The following is a 26,486-nucleotide window of genomic DNA, read 5'->3' as shown; positions in this document are numbered from 1 at the left end:
AACAAAAGCTCACTGATTTCTAAACTGTCAGTGAAAAACTAGAGCATAATCCAAATACATTTTATGGTCCTGCTTTATCTAATGCCTCGGTACCACTGAGTCATGCCTTCTGCTGGCTATAAAGCATGCTGCCATCCAGCAGACCACACACGCATTCACCCATGCTGCTGCAGCATGGAGACCAGTGCACTGACCCATGCAATGAAAATATCTGTTCACAGAGCTACAGTAGCTTTATCACATTTTGCTGGGCTGTAGGAGATCGACAGGTGCTGCACTGTGACATGGCACATAGTGACCAGTCTAATATAACATCATTGAAGGAACTCAAGTCAAAAAATTATACATCATAATCTGATTACATGTCTGTCAAAGCAGAGTATGAAAATGGTCCTATGAAGAGTATTGTACAGCTTGGATTAGAAACAGACAACTGACTTCAAGAAAGTCATACAGGGCACAAGCTGGAACATCACCAAAGAAGAGGAAGATCTATTTGTTTTCATTACATCTGATCTTTAAAAGCCTGTCAGTAATATCCAGTGTGGTTCATGCATTGCTAAAAACACTGCTCACAGTGCAATAAACAGCTGAGAAGAAAATACATAAAGGCTCTGGAGCTGACTTTCACATAAACTTTTTTTTTATAGCCTTTCAGACTCTGCTGTTTGTTTGCCCACACTACTGGCACCAAATCCTAATCCCACCTGGGGCACCAAAGTAGCTGGAGCAGGGCCTTCACTAATGCCCTCCCCTACACTTATACAGAAGTGCATTTGGATGGACATGTGTTTACTTTCTCACGTATATAGAAATATGCATTTAAACAACTGTGAAATCTCCGGGGAGAAAATAGCAACCTGTAGATTGTTAGTGACTATGAAACTTTACAATAAACTAAATTACAGTTTTCCACAGTTACTTTTCCAGAGTTGAAACTATGCAAACAACTGCAGAAGCAATTTAATGCTTCTGCATTTAGCAGGGTTACATAGTTGTGCATTTTACTCCTTACTAGACAGTACAATTTATGAAGAAACGGTGGTAGGATTATTCTGACAGACCTGGTCTAGGCCTTGCTGCTTAAAAGGTGCAGGTTAACAGGTTGGATAAAAAGGATGGAATTTGAAAAAGTGCTTAGCCACTTTACTAGAGCACAGATGTACCTAATAAAGTGGCCATTTGTACTTAATATATTGGCCAGCAACTTTATTCAGTACACAGGTGTCCCTAAAAAAATTGGTAATTGTGTACCTAATCAAATGGCCTCATTTATACCTAATGTTGTGGTCAGAGGTGTACGTAGTAAAGTGTCCAGCCATTTTTAAAAGACACACAGATGTACCGAAAGTGCTGCAACTTTTTTAAGGCATAAAGTGGCTACATATATAGCTGCACCTGATTACGTGATAACAGGTATACATAATAAAGTGGTGTTTTTTTATGCCCACAGATATACCTAATAAAATGGCCAGAGGTGTATCTAATAAAGTGGGTGGCCATTTTAAAAGGTGCATGGTATACCTAAGAAAGGGTCCAAAGGTGTACCTAATAGAGTGGCCACAGATGCATACACAGGTTTGCTTGCTAAAATGGTCGCAGGTGTACCTGATGAAGGTGTACCAAATAAAGTAGCCAGTCATGTTCACTTTATCTGAGACACAGAGTGAGAAATTGGTTCACCAAACATTTTAGAAGACAGCTGAACGTGCAGGACCACCACTAACAATGTAGGAGCACTAAGATTAAATGCTTCCTTTTCAAAATATCGTTTGATGGTGCTGTACATTTAGGAGTGTCCTCCACTTCATATTTCATGAATGCAAAATATACATGAAAAGAAAAACAGACATGTTAAATTTTACATGGACATAATAGACATATATGACTGATTTATTTCCCGCTCAAACACTGAAAAATAACATTCATACAACTTAACTACAGCATTTCTTTCCAGAAACAGTGTAATTACTTGATAATAAGCAGACCCAGCTCTCCTCAAATTTTACTGGATTTTTATCTGCTGGTGAAAAAGCTACAAATCTTGAATAGGTAAATGCCTTTGATCTCTGATTATTTTTCCCCCAATTTTGTCTCAACTATCTTGACAACAACAAAAAAACCTGTCACATTGCTGATGCTTTATGACTCTAGAGAACATAAATTAACCTCTCAGTCAAATATGTTTCCATAAAAATACTCAAATAAAAAATGTGGGACAAACTCTACAAAGCACAACAGCATAAAAAATGGGCTTTCTTGCAAAACCTTTACAGTAAATTGAGGTATCTGTGGAATGAGCATGAGTATTTTTATTGGAGCGCTCCCATATCCAGAAGTGCTCTGAAGGTGCATGTTGGCTCACAATCGTGCTGTCAGTAAAAAAATAAGAAAAAAATGTAACTGATTTGACACCCCCCCACACACACACACACACACCATTAAAGTGTAATCGGTCTTTGTATGAAATAAAGTAATTTAATGTTAGAAATGTAACAGCTGCATCTTTATCTCTGGCTTCAAGCCCATTAAAACAACACTGGCAGAGCACAGGCTGGACGACAACATAACATGGCATGTCACTGAGACTTGCAGTACGTTAAGTGATGAGGGTGGCTCTTCGCTCTAACCACACGTGCTGTGGGGACTCCCACCACAACTCCAATTAATAAAGCCTCTATGAGGAGAGATGAGGTCAAACAGAGTGCTCCAGCTGCACATGAGAAAGAACACTTTAAAGAGGGATGATAGGCAGGGATGTGGGGGTGGCGGTGGCGGTGGAGCACCTGGGGAGTGATCAGGACCAAAGACGCAAAGGAAAGCATCATATCCAGCGCCAAAAACAACAGAGGAGGGGTGTGAAGGGTGTCAGACAGACAGACAGACAGACAGACAGACAGACAGACAGATAGACAGATAGATAGATAGATAGATAGATAGATAGATAGATAGATAGATAGATAGATAGATAGATAGATAGATAGATAGATAGATAGATAGATAGATAGATAGATAGATAGATAGATAGATAGATAGATAGATAGACAGATAGATAGATAGATAGATAGATAGATAGATAGATAGATAGATAGATAGATAGATAGATAGATAGATAGATAGATAGATAGATAGATAGATAGATCCCTCTATGACAGTATCATTAGGTGGCTTTCAACCAGTGGGCACCAATAAATTCAGACTCCCAGGGAAGCCTTTGGAAGTAGACACTAACTCTCCCCTGAACCGCAGCTGTGTTCCCATCTCCTCCAGATTTCTGCTCACCTCTGCTCCTCCCCATGTGTCAGTTAAAGGCGACCTCCTCCTCCTCGTTTTTTAGGCAGACCAATCTGTCAGGACCCAATAGGCTACCTTTCCAGCTATGTTGTTTTTGGAATAGTAGCCCTTCAGCCCCACTTGTTCTCCCTCTTGGTTGACAGAAATTAGTCAAGAGGACACTATTCTGTGACAGATTTATCCCCCATCCCTTATCTCCATTGAATAGTAGATAGCAGGTTTTGTGTTGCTGGTGTTTTGTTTTGTTTTTTTTTTTCTCATGATGTGTTAACTCATCAATGTGGAAGTTGTGTGGTCGTGATGGCCACCCAGCTAGTTTCAAGATGTGAAGTTTGACTTCAAGTTAAAGGAGAAAAGGTATGAAAATGTTATCTGACTAGACTTTCCAATACATAACCAACAGTCATGGCAGAAGTATGAGCTTCATTTGGATGATGAGGGCTTGCTTGTTGTTGTAATATGTAGACATCTGCAGCTTAAAACTGCTCTTACCATCTGCAAGATTTTTTGAAGTCGTAAAACAGAGATGAAAAAAGGAATATGTACCATGCAACCACCGGCAGTTGTGACATTAAATAGGCTTTTACTGTAGTTAAAAACACCTTGCAGTAATCAGGTATAATATTATTTTGATTTCTTCTAGGCTTCTGAATTTCAGTGGAAATTATTATCTGTTTTACTCCAGCATGATAATTGGACTACTCTGCAGAGGCTTTGAGTCAGCAGCTCAAGCAGGTCATCCACTAATAAGAAGGTTGGTGGTGCAACTGCTGGCTGCTCCAGTCTGAAAGTTAATCCTTGGCCAAGAGACCAGACCCAAAGTTGCTCTTTGCATCCATTGGTGTGTGAATGTTAGATAGAGAAGCACTAAGGTCTAGAGAAAAGTTCCTGTGTAAATGAGGTATGTCGTATAAACCTCTATGTGTTCAAGTATACTATAAAAGTAAAGAATGGGTCAATTTGCCATTTTACCACTACAGTTAAAATGTTGTCAGGGATATTGGTCAAACGTACGCAAAAGTCAAGTCATGAAATGACTCAGAAAACCTTTCATGATCTATTTACTTTCATGATCTATTTACTTACAGGCAATCCTGTGCCTCATATACTGTATAATTATAAGACCACTTCATCCAGTAAGACCTGAACAGTAACCCTGAACTGTTCAGGTCTCACCGTCTGTTGTTGTGATTTGGCACTACATCATTACATAAATAAAACATAATTGAATTAAACAACTTAATTTAAATGGAAACATTAAAAAACTGCTAAATTGTTATTTTTTTAACCTAAACATTGTAATCCCATGAATCTTTGGGCTGATGGGTGCTGAACTTTGTGTGTTGTACATACTTTAAGCAAGAATTTACTTGTAGTTTCAGTATTTAAAAAAAGTTTATTAGTAATTAGCAGTTTCACCAAAGTCCATCCTGCTTCAATGCTCTCACATTTGGTTGTCACAACCTTTTTTTTTCTTTTCCACTGCATTAATTATCACATGACCACTCAGGTTTATACATATTAAGGGCATAATTTCCTGGAGTTGCACATTGGGAATCACAGCCCTCAATAAAACAGTTACAAGTAACCACCTACAACAACACAATAGTACTGTTGCATTCACTGATTAAAAAACCCCCCAAAAAAACAAACCAATTGTGCGATTACTTCAGAACAAGTTTTATGTACTTTAAAAAGTTACTAATTCATAAAACATCCCTGCAGGTACTTCAAAGGCCTTTAAAGCCCTTGTAAAAGAAATACCCCAGGTCTGACGAATGAATGGAGCCATGATGTAAAAATCACAAACCTATTAGGAAGAAAAAACACTACTAGAGGTTCAGTAGTGATATGCTCACTGTCAAAATCTTATGCCACAATCCTGCACATTCCCATGTCTCATTCCCAGCTCTCCTCCATCTGGTTTGTACATTATCGATGGAGTGGGAGTGTCACAGTTGGTACGTCAGCCCCGTCAGCAGATACACTCTCTGCACCTCCTCCACACTGTCATGGTACACCTGACAAAACCTAATGCATGATAGGATGTGATCACATCAGCAAAAATAAACCAGTCTGCTAACTAGGGAGCAGAAAGAGAAACACTTTGCCACCATCCCCTTGAAGGCAAAGCAATTGTGCTAAATTGAGGACTTTGGTTTGAGTTGCAGATGCGGATGTTTATAAATAGCAGAGCGGGTTTATTTGTGTGTTCTAAATTTCCTCAGTTTTTATCTCAGGGTTCTGGCATGATGAAACTAGGGTTCTGCAAAGTTGCTTGATGGAAAAAGTGAGAGTGAGAGCAAATAAAGTGTCCAAGGATGTGGATGGCGATTACTCACAAAGCCTCTCTGAACACTGCCAAACACTTCAGGTTGTTTTTTTTCCCAGTGAGTCATTTGGTAACAGAGCTTCCTCCATCCCAGCGGTGGTCATGGGAAGAGGCTCCGAGCGGGGCTGTTAGTCAGAAGAAAGACATTGATCTCCGGGCAACAATCGACACCTTGTAAAATGCTTGTGCACTGCAAATCTGCTAAAACTGGAAACTACAGACCTTTCCAAATCTGTAAAACTGCAACCATCTCTGTTTTGTATTAGGGATTTGAAGACTTTTGTTTTCGCTCATGTTATGCAATGGTAGAGGATGCATGTTAAATGCAGCTATAAAATTTCTGTGTTGGTGAGAATAGAAACAGCTGAATTATTGTGTCTCTTATTGCTGTTGAACCTAAACCGATACACCTCTGATTTTCTACCATCATTTTTTATTGTAGATATTCTTTTAGTGGTTTTGTTTTTGTTTCTCTAATATATGGAGTCCAGCTATGGTGCAGGTTGCTGTGGTCTCGGCACTTCATCATGCTCTGAGTGACTATAACACTGGTGATAAATGAAGTGCAGCCAAAGAAACTGTAAACCCATGTTTTTCTGTTGACTTTTTCTAATTGCTGAACTTTCTCCTCTTTCACATCATCTATTACCAAATTATTAGAGTCTAATCTGAAAGTGGTGGAGAGCAGGGGACAGTGGGGGCTGGAGAGAAGGAGTGGGAGACACCACTGCTACCTTTGCAGCGTGCATAAATCACCAGGCTAATAAATTGAAAGCTAAATGACTTCTTGCCCTCAACATATATCATGGACGCAAACCAAATGAAGCCTTATATACCCTGGAGGACAGAGGAATGCTTCTGTTCATAACAGTGATTTGTGGATAGCTCCCATGGCTGCTGGCTTCAGAGAGTCACACTCTGTGGACTCTGAGCATGCCCACTTATAACAGCAGGGATACTTGTTGAGATTTTTTTTTGTTGAGTTAAAATTAGGAACAATCCAAACTGCTTGCAGGTCAGAACAAGATGCAGGCATTGGAGTATAAAGGTGCATTACTGCGCATGCTTTATTTGTCTTCCTGAGAGAGTTTCATAATGTTGATGAGTTATTATTATTCCCTAAACGTAAATAAGACATAATTAACACATAATTTAGGATATTATTTTTTATTTATTTATTACAAGAGTGCTGTTAGGTAACGACATGTCAGAGCTGCGTAGAATGAGCAACTAACCACTTGGTCAATGCAACAGTGCCACCCACTGGACTGGACTGGAAGTGTCGGTTCTGTAACGATGGAGGTTTCAACGAATAGATAAATAAAGTTTTCCTTGTCAGTCAACATTACATAATATTCACAACAGTAGAAAACTATGAATGCTAGCAAAGGGAAAAGCTAAAATGCATTTAAAATGTGATTTTTTGTCCAATACAGCACATATCCCAGAGGACTCCAACGTTTAAGGAGCTAGATAAATCATCTGTATCTGTCAGTACAAGGAAGATTTAGTGTTGACAAGTGCAGAAATGCTCTTTTGATCTTGTTCTGCTCGGCTTTATCGGCTTTTAACTGTGAAGGAATGAAATATTAGGTAGTGCATTTTCTCCTTAATGAATGTGAAGGCAGCATAAATGGTCACACACCATAAGATCTGAGGGCAGGTAGAGGATACTCAACTGTAATAATGACTCAGTTAATTCATCATCCAAATGTACATGGAAAAAAAAATTAATAGGCCAAAGTTTTCCTTGGCAGATAGTTGGGAAAAGAGAAAAAGCAACAAGCAATGAAGAATTTTTTATCTCCCTGGTCAGAAATAATATTATGCCAACGTCTCCTTAATCCCACGCAGATCAGCGGAGCGGACTGAGCAGCTGAGATGAGCGTTGCTTGTGGGATCTCATGCTCATCACTGCAATGATGAACAGGGTTAAAATCTGCAGTGGGCTTTGGCTCTAGTGAAATGAGAGGAAATATATGAATGTGTGCTGTACAAACATAACCTGAACGTAGCAGAACAAGCCTCCCCTGTGCTTAGATTGATGATGAGAGCTTAAAGTTTTAAGGGGTGCAGTTGGTACAAGTGTGGGAACATTTTCAGTGTCTCATTTTGTTCTCAACTACAACTCCAAGGAGCTTAACACCGTCTTCCTTGACACAGTTGAAAATGTTCTGACTTATGGGCAGGACTTTGCACAGAGTTTTGGCCGGGGTGTCAGTGACAAAGACTTCTTGATGTGCTGATATCTAATGAGAAGCACTTAGTAGCTCCTGTGGGCTCTGAGTTTTGAGTGAAACAAAGCAGAAGACGGTGTGAATGATCGGGGCAAATTACTGGAACAAAGTCTCATTTTATGGATCATAAACTGTAGTTTTATTGTCGGCCTGCAGTTAATTCATAGGAGAAGTATGAGCTAGTTTGCAAACATAAGAAAAAGACTCTGACGTGCATCGATTTGAATGCTATAAACTGTTATCTGCACTGTCACACTGCTGCTATAAAAGACTCCCAAAACAAAAGTGGTCACATCGTGTTAGCTTCAAAGTTTAACGCCTCAGCGCACCTAAAAAACAGGGACTCGAAAACACACAGTCCATTTTCAAACTGGAACACTTTAATTGTTGAATCACTTCACTGTGATAGAATCAGCACAGACTTTACAACATGTCCTGTTGAGACACCAAATCTGAAGCACATCCTTCACTATTAAATGACTAAAAAATGTCTATAAAAAGCATTTGTTATCCAATATATATATGTGTGTATATAATAAAGACTAAACCACTATATTATTTCACAGTTTTGCATATTTTTAGCCCTGTTTAAGTTCATAGGGCTCATTTGTAATTGGTACACTCTGAATGCATCTACTTCCTATATTAATTGGATGAGTCATTCTGTGTCCTGAACACATCACATTAGTCAATAACTAGTATGTTTATGGATATTTAATTACAAATGTTTCATTATAGCTCACATTATTGCTTTTTTAAAAGGATCGAATGCTTGAACCCAAGGATCGTGGAGATAATCTCACAGAGAAATCATTTCTCTGGACCTACCAGTGGTTATTATGACTAAAACAGGGAACTTGTCCCATTTCCTAATGAAGGATGAAGTGTGCACAGAGCAGCGCTTTAAAAATAGCCGTGGGGATCCAATATTCTGGTCTTCTCAAAATAAGCATGTCAAATTTAAAATGTGTTACTAAACCTTTAGTTCTATCTGGGGCCATTCTTGTCTCTGGGGATAATTTGAGTGTTTTTCTATGAAGAATTTGACTGTTTTTCAAATATGCTGTGAGTTTTGATTTCCTCACTGTCCCACTGTCTTGGTGATTTGACCTGAATGAATGTTTTTTTCTTTTTTTAGAAGAAACAAAGTTTGATTAATCTTAAAGAAAAAGCTTCTTTTCTATGAAGTGGTAGCACTACTGAAAATGGGGGATAAGGCTTGTGTGGTGTTACTATGAAAAATAATCTGATGCATACAAAAAGTAGGCTGTGTGGTTTCACTTTTCACCATCAGAGGTGCCGTAATTCTTTGTGCCACAGATTCAATAAGCTGCTGGAAACATTCCTCAGAGATTTGGGTCCATATTGACATGATAGCATTACACAGTTCCTGCAGATCTGTCAGCTGCACATCCGTGATGGTGATTGTGGAGTCTAGTTGAAAACAGTGAGCTCATGGTTGTGTTGAAGAAGCCAGTTTGAGATGATCTTTGCTTTGAGATGTGGCAAGATATGGTTATCCATCTGGAAGCAGCCATCAAAAGATGAGAACATTGTGGTCATAAAAGGATGGTGCTTTGTTATTTGACCTCATCAAAAACTCGGACTCATGAGACCAGGCAACATTTTTTCAGTCTTCTATTGTCCAGTTTTAGTGACCCCTTGTGTAGCCATAGTTTCTTGTTTTTAGCTGACAGCGTCTTCTACGGTAGCCCATCTGCTTCTATGTTGTGCTTTCATAGATGCTAACTACCATGCTACATTAAAAGTCTCTTAAATCATCTTTCTTCCCCATTCTGGTGCTCAGTTTGAACTTCAGCAGGTCATCTTGACCATGTCTAAATGTTGAAATGCATTGAGTTGCTGCCTTGTGATTGTCTGCAATAGATATTTGTGTCTTTTGTTCCTAATGTTACCTGTAACATTTGTCCTGCTAAATTAATATTATGCAGGTTTATCAGTCCTTAGAAAAAGCATTGTTGCATCTTATACAATCACCTCAGCACTTCACTTTGCTGCCTGATACCACTTTCCTGTCTTGATTTACTTTTCCCGCACTGTAATCAGTGAGCAAAAGGAAAGTCAATTCAGCGTTCTCTGCTCTCTGTTTAACTGAGAACTGGCACATAATGCTTTCGACTGAAACTAGCTTAAACAAACAGGTAAAAGCAAACAGCAAGGGAAGATCAATGGAAAACACTGACACACAAGATGTGTCGTTTGACTTCATTAAAACTGGAAAAACAGGAGACACATATAAGCTTTGAAGTATTCAAATATTGTTAAAATATCTATCTTTATCTGTCTGTCTATTTTCATCACTGGGATGCACAAAGACCTTACTGTTATGATGCAATCATCGGAGTTCTGTACCTGTATATTAAAACAAAAGATGATCACAATAGATTTATATTTTTTATATTTATTCACATCTTATTCTTCTTTCTTTTTTTCTTTTTTCTTTTTACATACAACGTGGTATCAAAGACTGAAGGCAGTGTGTACTGTACATGGCACCACTCTCCATTTGACAAAAAAACCCAACATTACAGTATGAATCATGAACACACTGCAATTATAATGTATACATTATAAAAGTACTGTTTTTGTGCATGTCTAAAATATTACATTACATTAGAAAAATAGCACTAATATTTAAGAAAACAACAGTTTAAGTTACATTATAGTAGCTCCTTAACAGTTTATTTACTGCCATCAGGGTACTTTGACTTTGGTCGTGCGTTTTTATTTTCAGCACGCAGACCTAACACTTCATTCACGGACTCAGAAATGCAACCCTAGATTTCTTTCTTTTCTTTTTTTTGCAACAGTGTTCACATTTATCGGTTTCATGCAGCTCCTTTACATTATATTACAGAAAAGCCTTAAACTTTTTTTAAACTCCACTGATACAAACACTTAGAGGAGCCTTGCTGTGGATCCTGTTTCAGAGAACTCACCAATTATTGGTTACAATAACTATGCAAAAACTGTTGGTGGAAGCGTCTTGAAAGGTGTAGAAACAGCACATGTATTGGGAATATATTTTTAATAATACAAATTTGTGTAAAATTACCTTTCGACTGAAAGGCAATGGAATAAAAAGACAAACAAATAAAGCAGAAGGAGTCCTGAGGCACTCTGCTGGTTAGAATTTTGGAAACATTTATAGAAAAGTTATAGGAAGATGACATAGTTGGAGGAAAAAACAAAAAACCCTTTTCGCATATCGACGATAGAGGATGGATTTGTGTAACTGTATTATTATTTTTTGTAAATAATTTTAACCAACAGAGTGCCTCTGGACTCATTCTGCTTTTATTTAGTTGTTTTAACTGACTCATGAGCAGCTTTTATCTTTTATCTGACAAATAATTACACATCAGGAGCATTGTTAATACCCAGGACACCTGATGGTAGTTGGCTAACCTCATGGAGATTTGACAGAAGGAAAATGAACTTTAACGACATGTGGCATTTCACTATAACAGACATCACACTTTAATTTTCTCATATTTTTCTCAACAGTGTGCTAGCTGTTCTAATATATAATGCATGTAGCTGTGTGAGTTCTAATGCTCTGTGCAGAAAATGAACATCGAGACAAAGTAAGCAAAGCCACAAGACAACCAGAAAAGATATGTAACATGATCATTCTAACCTCACCACCTTGTAACAAAAGATGTTTTGATTGCTGGAAGAGGAGGTTTAGGCTTTTGGGTAAGCAGAGGCTCGAAAGACATCGAGGCAGTTCACTGTGACGAGCACACCGGTCAGGTGCCTCCAATGTCTCGTGGCAGGGTTTTTCATTTTGTCCAGGGCCAGGTGCAGATCCTGGATTAGGTCCTTGTAGCTATCTCCATAGCGAAGACTCCAGGAGTACAGAAAGTCATAGGCAGGCTTCCACATTGACTGAAACAGAACACATCGTTATTCTTTTTTTAATTGTCAGATGTGAAACTTCGAATAACTTTCCTAAAACAAAACATTTAACTGACCTGGGGACCGACTTCACCGTTCTTCCCTCGATGTGGTGCTTCATGCTTAGCTATTTGTGTGCTTGAGAACTTTCCCATTTTCTCAGCGAGCTCCCGCCATCGAATTCCCAGTTCCACGGCGGTGGACAGAATGACAGTGTTCTGTATGACCTGGGCAACAAGACTCGCTGAATCCATCCTCAGCAGGCCCTTGACAACCATATTAAAAATACAAATTAGCTATAATGAAAGCAATTAGAGAATACAGTGTGAGGCAAAGCAGAGGGGATTTTAAAGGAATAGTTCATCCCAAAGCTGTCAGCTAAAGGAAGCCTGCAGCGACCTAATGTTGCTCAGGTGAGCGGAGGGGGATGTAGTTCCAGGTCAGGTAGATCCATGCTTACTTTTTCACAGTGTGAAGTCTGTAGTTTTTAGAAAGAAAATAGTTCCAACATCAAATGAGGTTTGTGGATTTTTTTTGTAATTAGGTCACATTTTTCTGGAAATGGGACTTAAATGCAAATTTCTGGTGTATTTTTTTGCCTGCTAGTTCATGACGTTAAAGAGAAGAAAAGTCTTTATAGCTAGTAACTCAAAGATTAGTCAACATACAAAGACAAAAAAAACAAACATATATTATAAACTGTATTATAGACCAGAGGAAAAACACGAACACTCTCAGCATTGATCTAAGATAAGGCAGCATGAGTATTAGGCAGCCACTATAGCTGCTAACCTGACACTGGGGAACGTGACATCGGGATGAACCTAGCATGTTGCAAGCATAATGAAAATGGACCAAAAACAAGGCCACTATTTACTTCCTGTACTTACAACGATGAGTTCATGCAGAAACTTCCTGCCCCTCACAGTGTGGCAGTCTTCCTTCAGCTTCTCCAGAATGCACGCCACTTTATCGGGCTCAGTTTCAGCATGCCTCCGTATGAGTGCATCCTGAGGCAGCTTGCTATACCCTAAAGCATCTGCAAAACATCTCCAGCTGGTAATGTGCTCGGTGACCAGTGTCTGGATGGCAGAGTACATGTAAGTAAGTTTCTTAAAGGGCTTCGTCATGTTCTCCAGAAGGACTTCTGTGGTCACTTCAATGTCATAGAAGTCCATCACCTGGTCCCTAGTTATGAGTTTGATGTTTTTGCAGTGAATCAAACCAGTCTTCCCTCGGAGGAATCCGATATACCACTCTTTGACTTTTGAGTTTCCCACAGACTTAACTGGATTTCTGGAAAGGAGAGCCACCGTGTCACCCTTGAAGTACTCCAGGAGATATTCTACACGTGGCTGACGAAAGACAGACTTTAGGGCCACACCGTAGCACTGCAAGTTCACGGGCCTGTCTGTGAATTCTGGTAAATTTGAATGACATTCCTCAGTGATGGGAATAGGTTTTATCATTTTGACCGGCCTTTCTATCTGTCTGGTCGCTCGCTTTTCTGATCTGATGGGTGCAGCAGGAGGGGAAGGCACCTGAAAATCTGCAATAGCTGAACTGTTTGATTCCTTCACTTGTAAATCTAGTTTAAAAGGGGTCATGTCTGCATTACCAGAACTAGATAATGCAATGGGCAGATGCAAAACTGTCCCTATTTTCAGCTGACTTTCTCTCACTTCTTTCAGTTTGTCTTCAGCTTTGATTTTAAACATCGAGTCAGTAATACCGACTTCAACATGAAGGTTGCTGAGCTTGTCTGGTTTAAAGCGATGTTTTCCCCAAAGTTGCAGCACAACAGGAGGCAGGTATTTGTTGCCTCTGCAGATATCAGAAAACGGGAGCTTTGGTGGAACGTCCTCATGGCAACAGACAACTATCACGATCTTAAATGATGGGTGGATGTATCTGGGACCATAAACTGCGACAGTGATTTTGCGGTCAAGGTAATCCCAGACTGATGTAGCAGGGGACTGCAGTGCAGAGGCCTCTGCAACTGCAATCACAAAAAAGTGTGTCTTCAGATCCTGGAGCTTCAACTGCATCGTATTCTTGTGAACGTAACAGTCATTCAATCTGTTGTAAGGGCCTGTTCTTTTGTTGGACACCAGCCCGTATAAAGTGGTCATCACCTGACTTGAATCATCACTCTTCACCTCTCCTGACAGTTTCATCTCCAGGGACAAAGTTTCCTTTGTGTTGATGTTGCTGAGAACCACCTCAACAAGGGGACTCATGGTTGTCATGTAGTTGTTGTTGAGTCCAGGGGGAGGATTTAGCACTGCTTTGAGTGTAACTTCCTGGACTTCTCCAGGAGGAACATGTCCTTCTGGTATATGGATGGTAATTCCTGACTCCGGTAACTGTACTGAGCCACCAGCGTGGCCAATCTTGCAGATAACTTGAAAGTTAGTGGCCTGGGTCTGAGCCCATCCAGGGCTCTGGCTAATCACATTCAGGTCCAGGCATGAGCGTGTTAGCTGCCTATGGCTCAGCCAAGCCATTTTATAGGCCTCTCTGTCATTCTTTAGCCACTCAAAATCTGGACTCAGCACCGGCACGGGAGGTGCGAAGGTGTTCTCCTGTCTTGGCACCTTTCTTTCTATATCATCCATGATGTGTGAAGTACTCCTCCATCTCCCAGACTTGTTGCTGATGTTCTGTCTGCTCTCCAGAAAGTTGCTCACGTTGCCTTCATCGGAAGAAGTGCTGATGGCATCGTCGTTACTTGTGTACTGATGCCCTTTATGGTCTTCATGTAAATCTGATGAGTCAAAACTATGCTTGTCTGTGCCGATGTGTACAATATCTTCTAAGAAAGGGTTTGATGCAGATATCTTGTTCCAAAAAGGATTTTTAGTCGGAGATGAAAGTGAAACGTTTGACTGCAAAAATGTCCAGTTAGAGTTTTGTGTCTGTCCTGACACGAGCCCACCTGTGAAAATCGAGATGGGGGTTAACATTATTACCACATGTTCAAATTCAAAGCACGGGTCACTTAAGCTTGAAACTGAGCTTTTTACCATTCAAGTTATTGCTGGGTGGGGCGCTGTCAGTCAGATCAATCAGGGTGCCCTCGGATTTACTCCGCATGAGACTCCCAACACGACGGAAGGACCTGGTTCTTTCAGCTGCCATATTTTCATCTGTAAACATAAACATGGATTCATTATTTTGGGGCGTAATTACATTACTCCTCAAACAATATAATAGGAATCCCAGTACAAATCAGCTGATCATCAGAAAATGAACAGCAATCAGATGACAATTAAGCCACTACTAAAGCGAAATATTTATAAACATTTGAATATTTGCTTTTTTTTTTCAAACAAAACAAGAAATAATCTGGAACTAAGGATATAATAATCAAGCTATACAATTTAATTATGAAGATAATAACTAAGAAATACCTTGGTATTAAAGGATGCTTTTAGCTGGATGATATTAGACTGAAATGTAAATAACAGCTTAATAACAAAAGCAAATGTTTGCTGTAAGGCAAAGACAGTTAAAAAGAGTATGGTACTGTTAAAAAAAATATAACCTCTGTGCAAGAAAATTATAATTTCTGTGTAAATATTTGGAATTAAAATGTTCTTGGCACTTGTTTCCACATTATTACATCTAGTTATTATCCCATTATACACATTTCTGTCTAATATAATTCTGCTGAAAACCATGCTTGATCTCAAACTCTAACTTGGTAATTAAACGCTAATTAAATTGTATTATGTAGCTACTGTCTCTTTATTTCCACAATATTACCCCACTATTAAGACTTTATTAATGGGATACCATTATTTTACTTCCAGTTTGGATTTAATATAAAAGCAAGTGGCAGCCCTACAAATATCTATAAATCTAGATGAATTTGAAAGTGTTGTGACAGGTGGCAACAACCTTCACAATAAAAGTAAAACTACAGCTTTGTTCTGTCTCACAGGTGTTTCGTCAGGCAGAATGGGCCCCAGGGTTTCGGCGGAGCTTCAGTCTGTTACAGAAAGCTGCTCCAAACTGTCTGAACTCTTCAGTTTGTTACTTGTTTGCGTAAAATGACACTACCCATTCAATAGTTGTCACAGTGAGTCAGTCATTAATAATGTGGTTTCTTACACCAGTGCACAAAAACAGGTTGGTCTTGTCAAGCCTATGACACACTAGTCACTTCACAAAGAGCTTCTTCCTATGATCAAAGTCCAGTCCTATTGTACTACAGACCGTGTATTTTCCGAAGAAACACTGCACGGTGGCTTTACTTGATCTGCATTGCATTTCCTTTCCATTATTATTCGAGGCTGAGCAAACAGCTCCAATTAAATTCACGCGAACATTATTTTTCTCCCTCTGATCTGATGAAAACACTATCAAGCAAATCTTTGATTCATTCACAATCCGATCAGAAACACTTTAACACAAAGTCCCTCAGCTCCAGCTTCTCTAAACACATCTACAACATCAAGACACGCGTCACTGCCATTTTCGCACCTGAACAGGTGTAGACTTCACTGAGTAGCGACAAAGTCATAAAGTCTAACGCCTCGGCTGTTCATCTGAGTGCTCCTAATATTAACACCAAGACGAAAAACTATTAGATACGAGACAAAGAAATCAAAGTTTGATCTAACCGTCAGCACGAGATGTTTGTAGATTTCCTTCAGCTCTTTGGCTAGAAAAGAGGTCAATCCAGTATCATCAGCGCTGCTTTTTAGGGCGTGAAAACGAGAACCCCGACCTCCTCACGTCACAGCTTCTTCTTAGTCTATTTGCCTTTGGCCACTAAGCATTTTGGGACTGGAAGTTTAAATTATTACCGGAATCCCGGAGGAGGAGTGGCCTTAGGTAGACAGTGCCTACAATATCCACAATGCAACACAGTGTTTATGCACGCATGAAACTGAGCGATACTCGTGGTTTCGATGTAAGTGTGACTTGACTGATAAGTGCTATAGGGGTTGCAAAAACATATTAGACAGGGTGGTGCACCGACATGAAATAAGGTTAATTTACACAGCCTGAAGAAGCATAACTGGTTTTATATATTTATATATATATATTATATATATATTATTTGTACATGGTTGCAACGCGTGAAAGTCACGCAGTGTATAGTTAAGCCAAAAACAACAGAAAAACCTACCATTTCTCTTGCTTCTCAGTTTACTGAATGTGTTTGCTGTTTTTTCATGGTTTTCACTGTGGCATTTTATCGCTGCATTTCGAGTAACAACATAAAAGGAGCTTAATCGTTAGCACAAACTTAAGGATAAGTTACAGTGTAACTTACACTGATGATTTAGCGCTCATATAAAAAAAAGACAAGGGCAGAGCTCGGTAGTAGACGTGTATGTAAGTTACAACTTGAGGAATCTTCCGGCTGTTATTGTTGTTGTTACTGAATATCCTGCTAAAGCTGAAATGTTCCTTCAGAACTGTTCGACTGGCCTGTGGTCTCTGATGTAAGCCCTTTCATCCTCAAGCAATTCTCCAGGAATGCAATAAGCACTCTTGAGTAGATTATGACACTGGAAGTAAAAAACAGAAACGGCCTTTGGTTGCTGTAGCTTGGATTTCGCTGTGGGTAATAATCATCTGCTGATACAGAGTGTATAGGTCTAAGTAGCAAACATTTGCAAACCTGTTAGTTATATTCTTGTTTCTATTTTACTGAAATGTAGTGCATTCTCCTGCATATATCCTGTTCTGTGTGTGTCTGATGGGGGTTGCTTTTGCATTATGCTTTGGGCCATTATCCATTTGCACTGTAAAGCCCTGTCTAATTGGTTTTTGCAGGATTTGGCAGACTGTAAGAAGAGAATATAGACCTGTACCCTTCATTCTGCTGCTTTATCAGGACTCACATCATCAATAAACATTAGTGACCTGGTTCCACCAGCAGCCTTACTTGCCCTTGCCACACAATAACACTGCCTCCACCATGTTTGACAGACAGTGTGGTGTGCTTGTCATCATGAGAAGCTCCTTTTCTTCTACATATGAAGTTAATCTTGGAAGTTAATCTGTGCAAAGTTGTTTTTTTTTTCTCCTGCTGGTACATTATCTGTTCTTAGAATGGTTGTAGATGTTCCACCTAAATTAATATGAAAAATTGAAAAAATGAAATTAATATGAAAAAAAAAATCCTTTATTTAAAAAAACCAAAACCAAAAATGGTACATTGTACAATAGTGGGCAGCATGGTGGCACAGCAGTTAGCACCGTTGCCTTAGAGCAAGAAGACTCCACCATCGAGCTGTGTGGAGTTGGTATGTTCTCCCTTTGTTTGCGTGGGTCCCCTCTGGGTAATCCAGATTTCTCTCATGGTCCAAAGGTTAATTGGTGACTCAAAACTGCCCATCGGTGTGAATAGTTGTCTGTCTACACAAAACAAAAAAACTTTGCACAGATTAACTTGGTGACCTGTCCAGAGTGTACCACACGTCTTGTCCTATGGTAGCTGGAATGGGCAACCCTGAATTAGACAAGTGGAAGAAAACAGATGGATGTATGTTGTACAATATATTTATGTTTTTTGTTTGTTTGTTTTCACTTTGAGGCTTTCTTGTTCTTCAGTGTAACCAGTGGCTTGCATCATGTTGTTAACTCTTGGTATTTACATTAATAAAGGTATTAATGTAAATGTAGAGACCTTGACAGTGGCACTCCTACCTTCTTGTTCTTAACTTGGATGTTGGGAAGTTGTGCAATTTTGTTGTCTTCTTTGGTCTTTCAGGCCTTTTGATGTTGTTGAGCTGGCCAGTGCATTCCTTTGTTGTATGATTGTTGATTTGGCCCCTCCTAAAGTTTCGGCTGCCAATCGGGTTGGTTTACTTTGTTTTTTCAATCTAATTATTGTCTTTTTCACTATCACCAACATCTCTTTGCACACTCTATTAAGAGCTCCAGTGAAAAGATACAAAATACAGGTTCAACAGGAATCAACTCCAGATCTTTTATCTGCTCAATCTGTGATGAAATCAGGAAACAGGTTTGAGCTGCATGCTTGTCAGTCAATAGTCCAATTATTTTTAAGCCTGTTAAAATTGAGGATTGTGTACAGAAATAGCTGCGGTTCCTAAACAGCAATACTTAAAACCCCTTGAATTAAAACGCAAAGACTGCCGTTCAATCGCATCTGGGGCTTTTTGGCAAAAAAATTAATAATTGTCCAAAATATATGGACGAAAAAGTCTGTACACTGCCTGCAAAGGTCTTCACTGGGCATTTTACAATCTGTAGTTTCTCAAGAATCTTTTCATTTGGAATACAAGCTTTATTTAGCTTGATTGTGTGACACGGTTAATTTAAGATACTTGAGTTTAGAAATCCGAATTAAAGTGGATGTCTAATGTTTACAATATCGTGCCACTTGATGGAGCCATTTCTCTACCGTACAACTGGTGTGCCAGCGTGTGTTGTTTCAAACAATGAAGTTGGGTAAAGTTGTTTGTATGTTGATGGTTTTAATGATCCAAAACTGCTCTGATGAGATTATATGAAACACAAATCTGTGATTTTCAAGGTTTAGGTAAATAGTGGTTGTAAGAGAAAAATAAAGCTAAATAAATTATTTTCAAGCATGAAGTATTGAAATACAGGGAGTAACAGATTTGAAAAGGTACATGAGTTCCAATCTGGCATTTTTTTTAAAAGCCAGTAATTGCTGTCCAATGACAGTAAAGACGAAGCTTTGGTTAAGTTTTTTATGGAAGTTTCGCCATTTGATTACAAGAAAAAATGGAGGGTTGTGGCTCAGATCTCACTTACGGCTCAAATGTTCATTAAGTAGAAATGAAAAACGTCAAATCAAGAACCTTGTCTGTACTATAGGTGATCATTCCTATTTCTCTAAAGTTGTACATACTTTTGTCTGTTTCTGGAAAACAGAAATTTACCTTACAGATAAAATATTATTTCTCATTCACTCATTTCTCTATCTATCTATCTATCTATCTATCTATCTATCTATCTATCTATCTATCTATCTATCTATCTATCTATCTATCTATCTATCTATCTATCTATCTATCTATCTATCTATCTATCTATCTGTCTATCTATCTATCTATCTATCTATCTATCTATCTATCTATCGATCTATCTATCTATCTTGGCTTTAGATTCATTAAACAACCCTAAAATCATAAATCGATGCTAATTTTTAGCATCATTGGCATAATATTATTTCTTTCCTGTTTTCTAGGTAACCGGATTAACGATAAACCTGGCTGCCAACACACTGTGTGCTCTGACCATAGCTGTTATTGTGGCCTTCATCCACAGTTGGCAGGCCCATCCTCTTCATCCTGGCATGCGTGCACTTCCTGTGGCCAGCTTAATTCAAATGAGGCCAGCGGTGGGACGTTCCTCTGAGGACCACGCGATGCAACAACAGTCTAGTAAGGTGCTAATGGTATGACAACACGGAGTGGTGCACTGAAACGTTTGGCTGAGATGAGTCTCTCATATTAACTGATCACTTTTTGGCTGGTTAGATTATTTTGGAGGCGGCTTTTAAAACTACAAGCCTGTTGTGTTCTGACTGAAATGTTTAAAACGATTTTAATAAAAAAAAATGAAGATGCATCACTTTATAAACTTAACTTGCAGTAATATGGTAAGCCACAAATACAATGCTGAACTAATTAAAAATTAGTTATTATTATGATATTATTTTTTTAAAACTCAGTTTTAGGTTTACTTTATTTGAATCATGAAGTCTTTTCACCCTAAATGAGCCAGAATTTAAAAAACAAACAAAAAATGTTCTACATTTTATGCTTAAAGGGAAATTTGACTGCCTAAACATTTATTAAGCAGACCAGCTACATATAAATCAGCTACAAAATCTTTGGTTAAAGCTGTGTAAGTGCTGTAATATCTCTATATTCAAATCCCACATGCCAAAGCACTTTGGGGATTCATGAACTCAGTAAAAGCAGGATATGTTTAGTCAATCATTTGTGCACTCCTCTGTTTCATTTTTCTTTCATCCTTGGACCACAGTAGAGCAACTTTATTTGTATGAAAATGTGCAAATGAGTGTGGAAGTATTTAAAAATAATATTGAAAAGCAGATGAAACTGAGTCTGTTTGCTATTGTGAGTCTTTTTCAGATCATGTCAGCAAAACACCTGGAGACTGTGAGCTTGATGTACCCAGAAAATATCCAGTCACTCTGACGATCTTTCCTCATGTACTGCTAAACGGAGCAGCTGTGAGTGTAAGAACTTTATTTTTTTAATGATCACTTTAACCTTGTTTACAAGTACAAAGTATGTTTAGGAGTCTTACAACTGTCCGAGTCAAAACTTTGTCTGAAGATTCAGTAACACTTCACGAGGACGAGGTGGGTAAACTTACAAAAGCGCATATTCCATTATTAGACGATTAGCTGAAATCAGAGGCTAAACTTTTAATCAGGTCTGGCATCAACAATTATAAATGTAACCATGCTTTAATATCAGATATGATTATATATCAGAATTGCTTAAGGCATCGCAATATGCTTTCTACGAAGTGAAAAGAAATCCGAGCTTTAAATCTGATCAGGATGATCCAGGGCTGGTCTTTAAATACTGTCGGTTGAGCAGAATAGCGCTGGATGGCGCTACAGAGCTTTAAATTCAAAGCCTCCTTTCTGAAGTTTAGAGATTAAGCTGTTTCTCAGAGATCCGAAGGAAAAAAAAAACTCAGAATAATTCAGTTTTTATTATATTAGTTTCCCTACGCATCACTTTTTATTTTTTGTAAAACAGTTTAGAAGATGGGAAATGTTACGTCAGTGCGCACTCTGTATGTTACAATCGGCTCTTAAGATTTGACGCCTTAAACCCAGAAACCAGAAAGAGAAAAAAGAAAAAGACAGACAGACGGTCTCTATTTTCAGCTGTAATGACATGAAATACGATGTTCAACTAAACGAAATAAAAGTCTCTGTGTTAGGCAAGTTAAGTAAATGAGCACATCTGAATGGAAAAGTCCACAGATTTCTTGTGCTTTTGCTTCGAATCTTGATTTTAAGTAATTTTCTGACTTGAAATGAGGTCAAATTAAGTCCAGCCTGAAGGGAAACTAAACTTTCCGCAGAAGAACGCGCGCTGTCCTCATTAGACGATCTAAATGTTTACACACAAAAATAAATAACGTAGGCACTCAACCTGCTGTGCATTTATTAGTAACATTTACAAAAACGGAAGAAAAACGAGTGTTTTAAGAATGACCAGTGAGAAGGAAAAACCTGAGGATGAAAATAAACTGGAGATTTGGATGGAAATAAAGAATGAAACAAAGAAGAATAGTAGTGATAAATACAAAATAAAAATGCTAATTACAGTGTGTTGCTGCGAGTATTTACTATACGCAAATTAACTCATCATAAACCGTGGTTTAATGGTAAAGCCGCGTCCTCAGAAAAGTTAAGAGGCTGAATTTTTCTGCTTAACAGATTTTTTTAAACGATAATGACTTATTTCAAGCTAAATAGATTTTTTTTTTAAATAACACTGAATTTTCTCCCCGTTTCTTAATAATTGTTACATTTTATTATTGAAATTTAAATTAAGATGCGAGCAAGGGCCTGGTGTTGCTGGAGGCCGTTACGGAGATCACGAAACTCAACAGTTTTTCACATTAATAGCAAACACACGGACTTGTAATGTAACATGAAGGCAAAGTGTAATTTATGAGTTTCTTTTAGGCGTTTACATTTTTTTAATGACTCAGCAATCCGACAAACTGAGTCGATCAGGTGCTTCTGATTTCATACTGACTTTATTGAGTGGCTCACATAAAAAGCCATTCTCGGAGTAAGAGAGAGAAGGAGAGAGAGAGAGAGAGAGAAAGAAAAAAATATCATTGTAAAATTAAAATCACTTTACAACATGCTTACTTAAATTAAACGAGTGGGTAAACAGTAAATGATTTCAAAACTTTACAAATAAATTCGAAGTGCGCCTAATGATAGATCCCTAAATACAAGAAAAAGTCGTGGTTAAATATAACTCCCCACAATACATTTTATATCATATCAAAGAAAATCCAAGTACATTTCCGTATATTTTCAAATATTTACTAGAGTCCATATACAGCTAGAAATACCTATACAAAATCGTCTCCTGGACAAATACATTGCTCACCTTTACACTGGGCTGTAATTATTCTAACCTACATTTGTAATTATATACAACACATTTTGCAGCGAAGTCTAAGTAACCTCAACAGGCCTAGTGATAAAGTTGGCGCATAGTGTAGGCTGCGAAGAGAATAGCAGTGATATATATATATCTATATATATATCTATATATATCTATATATATATATATATATATATCTATATATATATAAACCTGCTCTTCCTTTATCACTTTATTTAATGGGATCATCACTCCCGTGTCTCACCGCCATACTCTACAGGTATTTGTTCCTATCGAGCAGTCCATCCACATTGACAGCAACAGTTTCCCCTGCTCGATAATAAAGTGCCAGTGTTTGGTTTTCAACAATATGCATGATAGCAGTTGCTCAACTTTTTCAGGCCCTACAATTTTGACAGCAGTGTTTTCTGTCTTTCGCGTCTTATACCGGACAAATAAAACATCAGGCGTATTCAGGATCGGGCTGCAAAAGAAAAACAGTAAGTAAAATAAAAAGTTTTGATCGTGCCCTCCCACAGTGTGTCACACAAGGACTTGACTACACTTTCACACCGCAGATGAGAAGTTTCTGATGGCACGGCTATGAAATTATTCAATTGGACGTCTTAAGCACTTGGAAAGAGTCAAAGAAACATAGAGGCCGATTTTCTCATTAAATGACAATGATGATGCACCAAAGTATGTCCACTTTCATGTCCTCTCGGACAATTCCATCACGACACTTTGCTGTTTTACAGTTTTCACTTCACTGGGGCAGTTTTTTTTTAGAGCCCGTTCATGCCTACTCCCTGGGCAGACTCAGGTGGGTGCAACAGGTCTGGGGAATGGCATGGAGGGCTTCCCGGTGCACTGTGCTCGCTGTCGGTATCACTCCCCCTCTTCCCTCCGCTGCCCCCGGAGCCAGAGCCGGCAGATCCCCCGGCGCTGTGAGTTTTTACGTGTTTACTCAGGTGATCGCTACGCATAAATCTCTTGTTGCACACCGGACAAGCGAATCGCTTCTCCCCTGTGTGTGTGCGTAAATGTCGCTGGAGCTCGTCGGAGCGAGTGAACCTTTTTCCGCAAAAGAGCCAGTTGCACACAAACGGCCTCTCGCCTGTGTGCCACCTCAAATGCGCCTTTAGGTGCGAGGTTTTCCCGTAAACCTTCCCACAGCCTGGAATGTGACAGCTGTGGAGACCTTTCCTCCGGAGGCTGGCGCCCGCCGGTCCCAGTCTCTCCGCCTCCTGGCAGTTTGGACAGTCGCAGGTGGCTCTTCCCGAGTACCGCCGGGCAGATGACCTCGGAGACCCCGCTAAAGACGCAGGTGGACCCCCGGAGAGCATAGTCCCTCCTGCCCCGGTTAAAGGAGAGGGGCTTGTGTCGGGATAAGAGGATAACACCGGCTTGAAACCGTCCATCAGGTGTTGGCCGGTTGTCAACAGGTGTGGAGATGGACTTGTACTGAAAGCAGAGTGACTTAAACTCGAGTAATCAGAGTTATATCCGCCCAGGGGAGAGTGCAAGGAGGTCTGGAGTCCACCGGAATGTAAGGACGTCTGTATTGCTGCTCCGTTAGGGTTCTGAACGTCAATCCATCCCGCTCCCACATCCCACCATGCAGAGGCTCCGGTGGTACCAACGTCTCCCGTGGGGATCCCGGGATGAGACGATTTGAACCAGGACTCGTAAGGATGCGCAACGCTCATCCTCGGATAGATGCCCTGCAAACTGTCCACTGAGGTGTGCACTTTTGAGATGAAGACCGGCTGGTGGCTGGACTCTTGAGAGCTGCTCGACACGGACGCTTGGAAAACCGAATAATCGTTTCCAAAGTGTGAACTAGACGAGGTACCGGACGTGAGGGAAAAGGCACTGGATCCGGTGGAGCTGTTGGTGCCAAAAGAGTCCGAGATGCCAGATCCATTACGCGATACCCCGAAACCGGGCAGGCCGGATCCGAGACTGCAGCTACTCGCAGCGGCTCTTTTCCACGGGTGGAAACCTTTTCCAAATGACGAGGAGTTATCCGAAATTGTCGACGGTGAAGGGCTCGGACTCCCTATTTTGTTACATGTTGCAGCTAACATGGCTAAAGGAGTCGATCCTAACCTCGGCTCCTCCTGAAAGGACAAGAAAATATGTAAGCGACTTACAAGTTCCACAGATTAATTACAGGCATTTTCATGCATTCTTTTCGGATCGGGAAATAGCGTTCAAGTAGAAACAGTTTCCCTGTTTTTCAGCAGACGACTAATAAGCTGTATTTTTGTTTAAGTTTTGGTAATCAACAGAGAAGATTATCTTGATTTCCTACCTGGATGAACAGAAAGTAGACAAGTGAAATGCGTCAGACGGCGCTTACAAATGCATGCCAAACGGGACAGCAGGGAAAACATGCGTGTTTTGAGCGCCGATGACCGCCAAACTCAGCCTATATGCAGTTTACAGAGCCTCGTCTTTATCATACAAACCGCTTGCTGGAAATATAACCAACGCACTGGCTTTGCTGCTACTTTGCGACCGATGTAAGTTTAATCCCCCTCCGCAGGACAATGACAAGAACTAATTAAACCAGTAAGAAAGTCCTTTAGACTCACCCCTAGAAGTGAAGTTGCCATCACACAAAAACACAGCCCTCCTCAGAGGATCTTTTTATATTTATGAATCAGAGCACTGTTTTTTTAGAGGTGTGCAATACAATGATGTGTTCCGCCCATTCTTCCACAATTGTAGGCTCCTCTCCGGCTTTGAAGTGCCGCTGTGACACGGGCGACCAATCAGCGGCTTCGTCCCGTCGCACTGCCACATACTACCGTGAGGTCATCAATAGAGCGCCTCAGACAGCTCTCCACTCCCCCACCGCCACCCTCCCACCTCCCCTCCCTCATCCACCCCACCGCCCCCTCCATAATAAAAGACAGCGGAAGGAAGGTAAAGTTAAATGAGAGTGAATTGGGAAGGAGGTATTAGGGGGCCACTTACTGAAATTTTTACAGAACATCACATTCCATAAATTTAAAGAAGGAGGAATGATGACCCGTGTCTGGCGATGTGGGATGCTGCGTAGTAAATAAAAAGCTTGGCAAATTATTCGCCATCGCCTCCGCCGCCTCCACCAAGAGGCAACAAACACCGCGATGTAGTAGACCAAGTGCGTTCAAACTCCTCTTTCTTTTCCATTTTTCAGAAGCCTTTCGCGTTCTGAAGCGCAAGCTTAAAAAAAAAGTTTTCTGCTTTTTCTTTTCCCGCAAATGTACTTGTGCGTAAAAGTTGACCGACTTCACTCTGTCCTCGGTCTGTGTTTTACAGATTTCACTGCAGCTTTAAGTGCTTGTTTTACAAGGACCTCTCCACAGTTTTCTCCATCTTTCTCATATCAGACAATTACCGTGCACTCTAGTGCAATTTAGCCCCCGCGGGATTCAACATGTTTTAACTTCTTAAGAGTTAATATACACAAACTATTACAGAAGATATAAAGGGTGCATTGTTCTGGCCTCGGACCTCTATTAGATCGTCTCCAACTTTCGCATTTACTGTAATTGTGTTCAATTATCTTGACAG

At 39.7% G+C, this 26,486-nt stretch overlaps 2 protein-coding genes across 3 annotated transcripts; both read right to left on the bottom strand.

Annotated features, from left to right (window-relative positions):
- Positions 1-10,324: 10,324 nt before the first annotated feature.
- macc1 (MET transcriptional regulator MACC1) lies at positions 10,325-16,558 on the bottom strand. Its single transcript, XM_005934730.3, has 5 exons — positions 16,413-16,558; positions 14,811-14,933; positions 12,675-14,722; positions 11,862-12,050; positions 10,325-11,775 (listed from the first exon to the last, which is right to left on the bottom strand). The coding sequence occupies exons 2-5, from the start codon at positions 14,923-14,925 to the stop codon at positions 11,572-11,574; spliced, it is 2,556 nt and encodes an 851-aa protein (XP_005934792.1). The 5' UTR covers positions 14,926-14,933; positions 16,413-16,558; the 3' UTR covers positions 10,325-11,571.
- Positions 16,559-22,541: 5,983 nt separating this feature from the next.
- Positions 22,542-25,681, bottom strand: sp8b (sp8 transcription factor b). Of its 2 annotated transcripts, none has more exons than XM_005934728.3 (2): positions 25,520-25,681; positions 22,542-25,042 (listed from the first exon to the last, which is right to left on the bottom strand). In XM_005934728.3, the coding sequence occupies exons 1-2, from the start codon at positions 25,538-25,540 to the stop codon at positions 23,705-23,707; spliced, it is 1,359 nt and encodes a 452-aa protein (XP_005934790.1). In that variant the 5' UTR covers positions 25,541-25,681; the 3' UTR covers positions 22,542-23,704. The 2 variants fall into 2 exon arrangements, with proteins under 2 accessions (XP_005934790.1, XP_005934791.1); XM_005934729.3 differs by having other exon boundaries at positions 25,237-25,545.
- Between the last annotated feature and the right edge of the window lie 805 nt (positions 25,682-26,486).

The sequence above is a fragment of the Haplochromis burtoni genome, unplaced genomic scaffold (genome assembly GCF_018398535.1).
Source record: "Haplochromis burtoni strain Fernald_Lab_line unplaced genomic scaffold, NCSU_Asbu1 Contig_120, whole genome shotgun sequence".
Taxonomy (NCBI): Eukaryota; Metazoa; Chordata; class Actinopteri; order Cichliformes; family Cichlidae; genus Haplochromis; species Haplochromis burtoni.
Note: the sequence above shows the minus strand (reverse complement) of the source record. Positions and strands in the feature narration are given on the sequence as shown.

Bases quoted from the DNA above. Each gene is read 5' to 3' on its own strand.
- sp8b (XM_005934728.3), bottom strand. From the start codon at position 25,540: ATGGCAACTTCACTTCTAGGG. The intron at 25,043-25,519 runs GTGAGTCTAAAG...TTGTCCTTTCAG, and splicing joins TGGCAACTTCACTTCTAGGG to GAGGAGCCGAGGTTAGGATC.
- macc1 (XM_005934730.3), bottom strand. From the start codon at position 14,925: ATGGCAGCTGAAAGAACCAGGTCCTTCCGTCGTGTTGGGAGTCTCATG. The intron at 14,723-14,810 runs GTAAAAAGCTCA...CGATTTTCACAG, and splicing joins ACCCAGCAATAACTTGAATG to GTGGGCTCGTGTCAGGACAG. The intron at 11,776-11,861 runs GTCAGTTAAATG...GTTCTGTTTCAG, and splicing joins ACGGTGAAGTCGGTCCCCAG to TCAATGTGGAAGCCTGCCTA.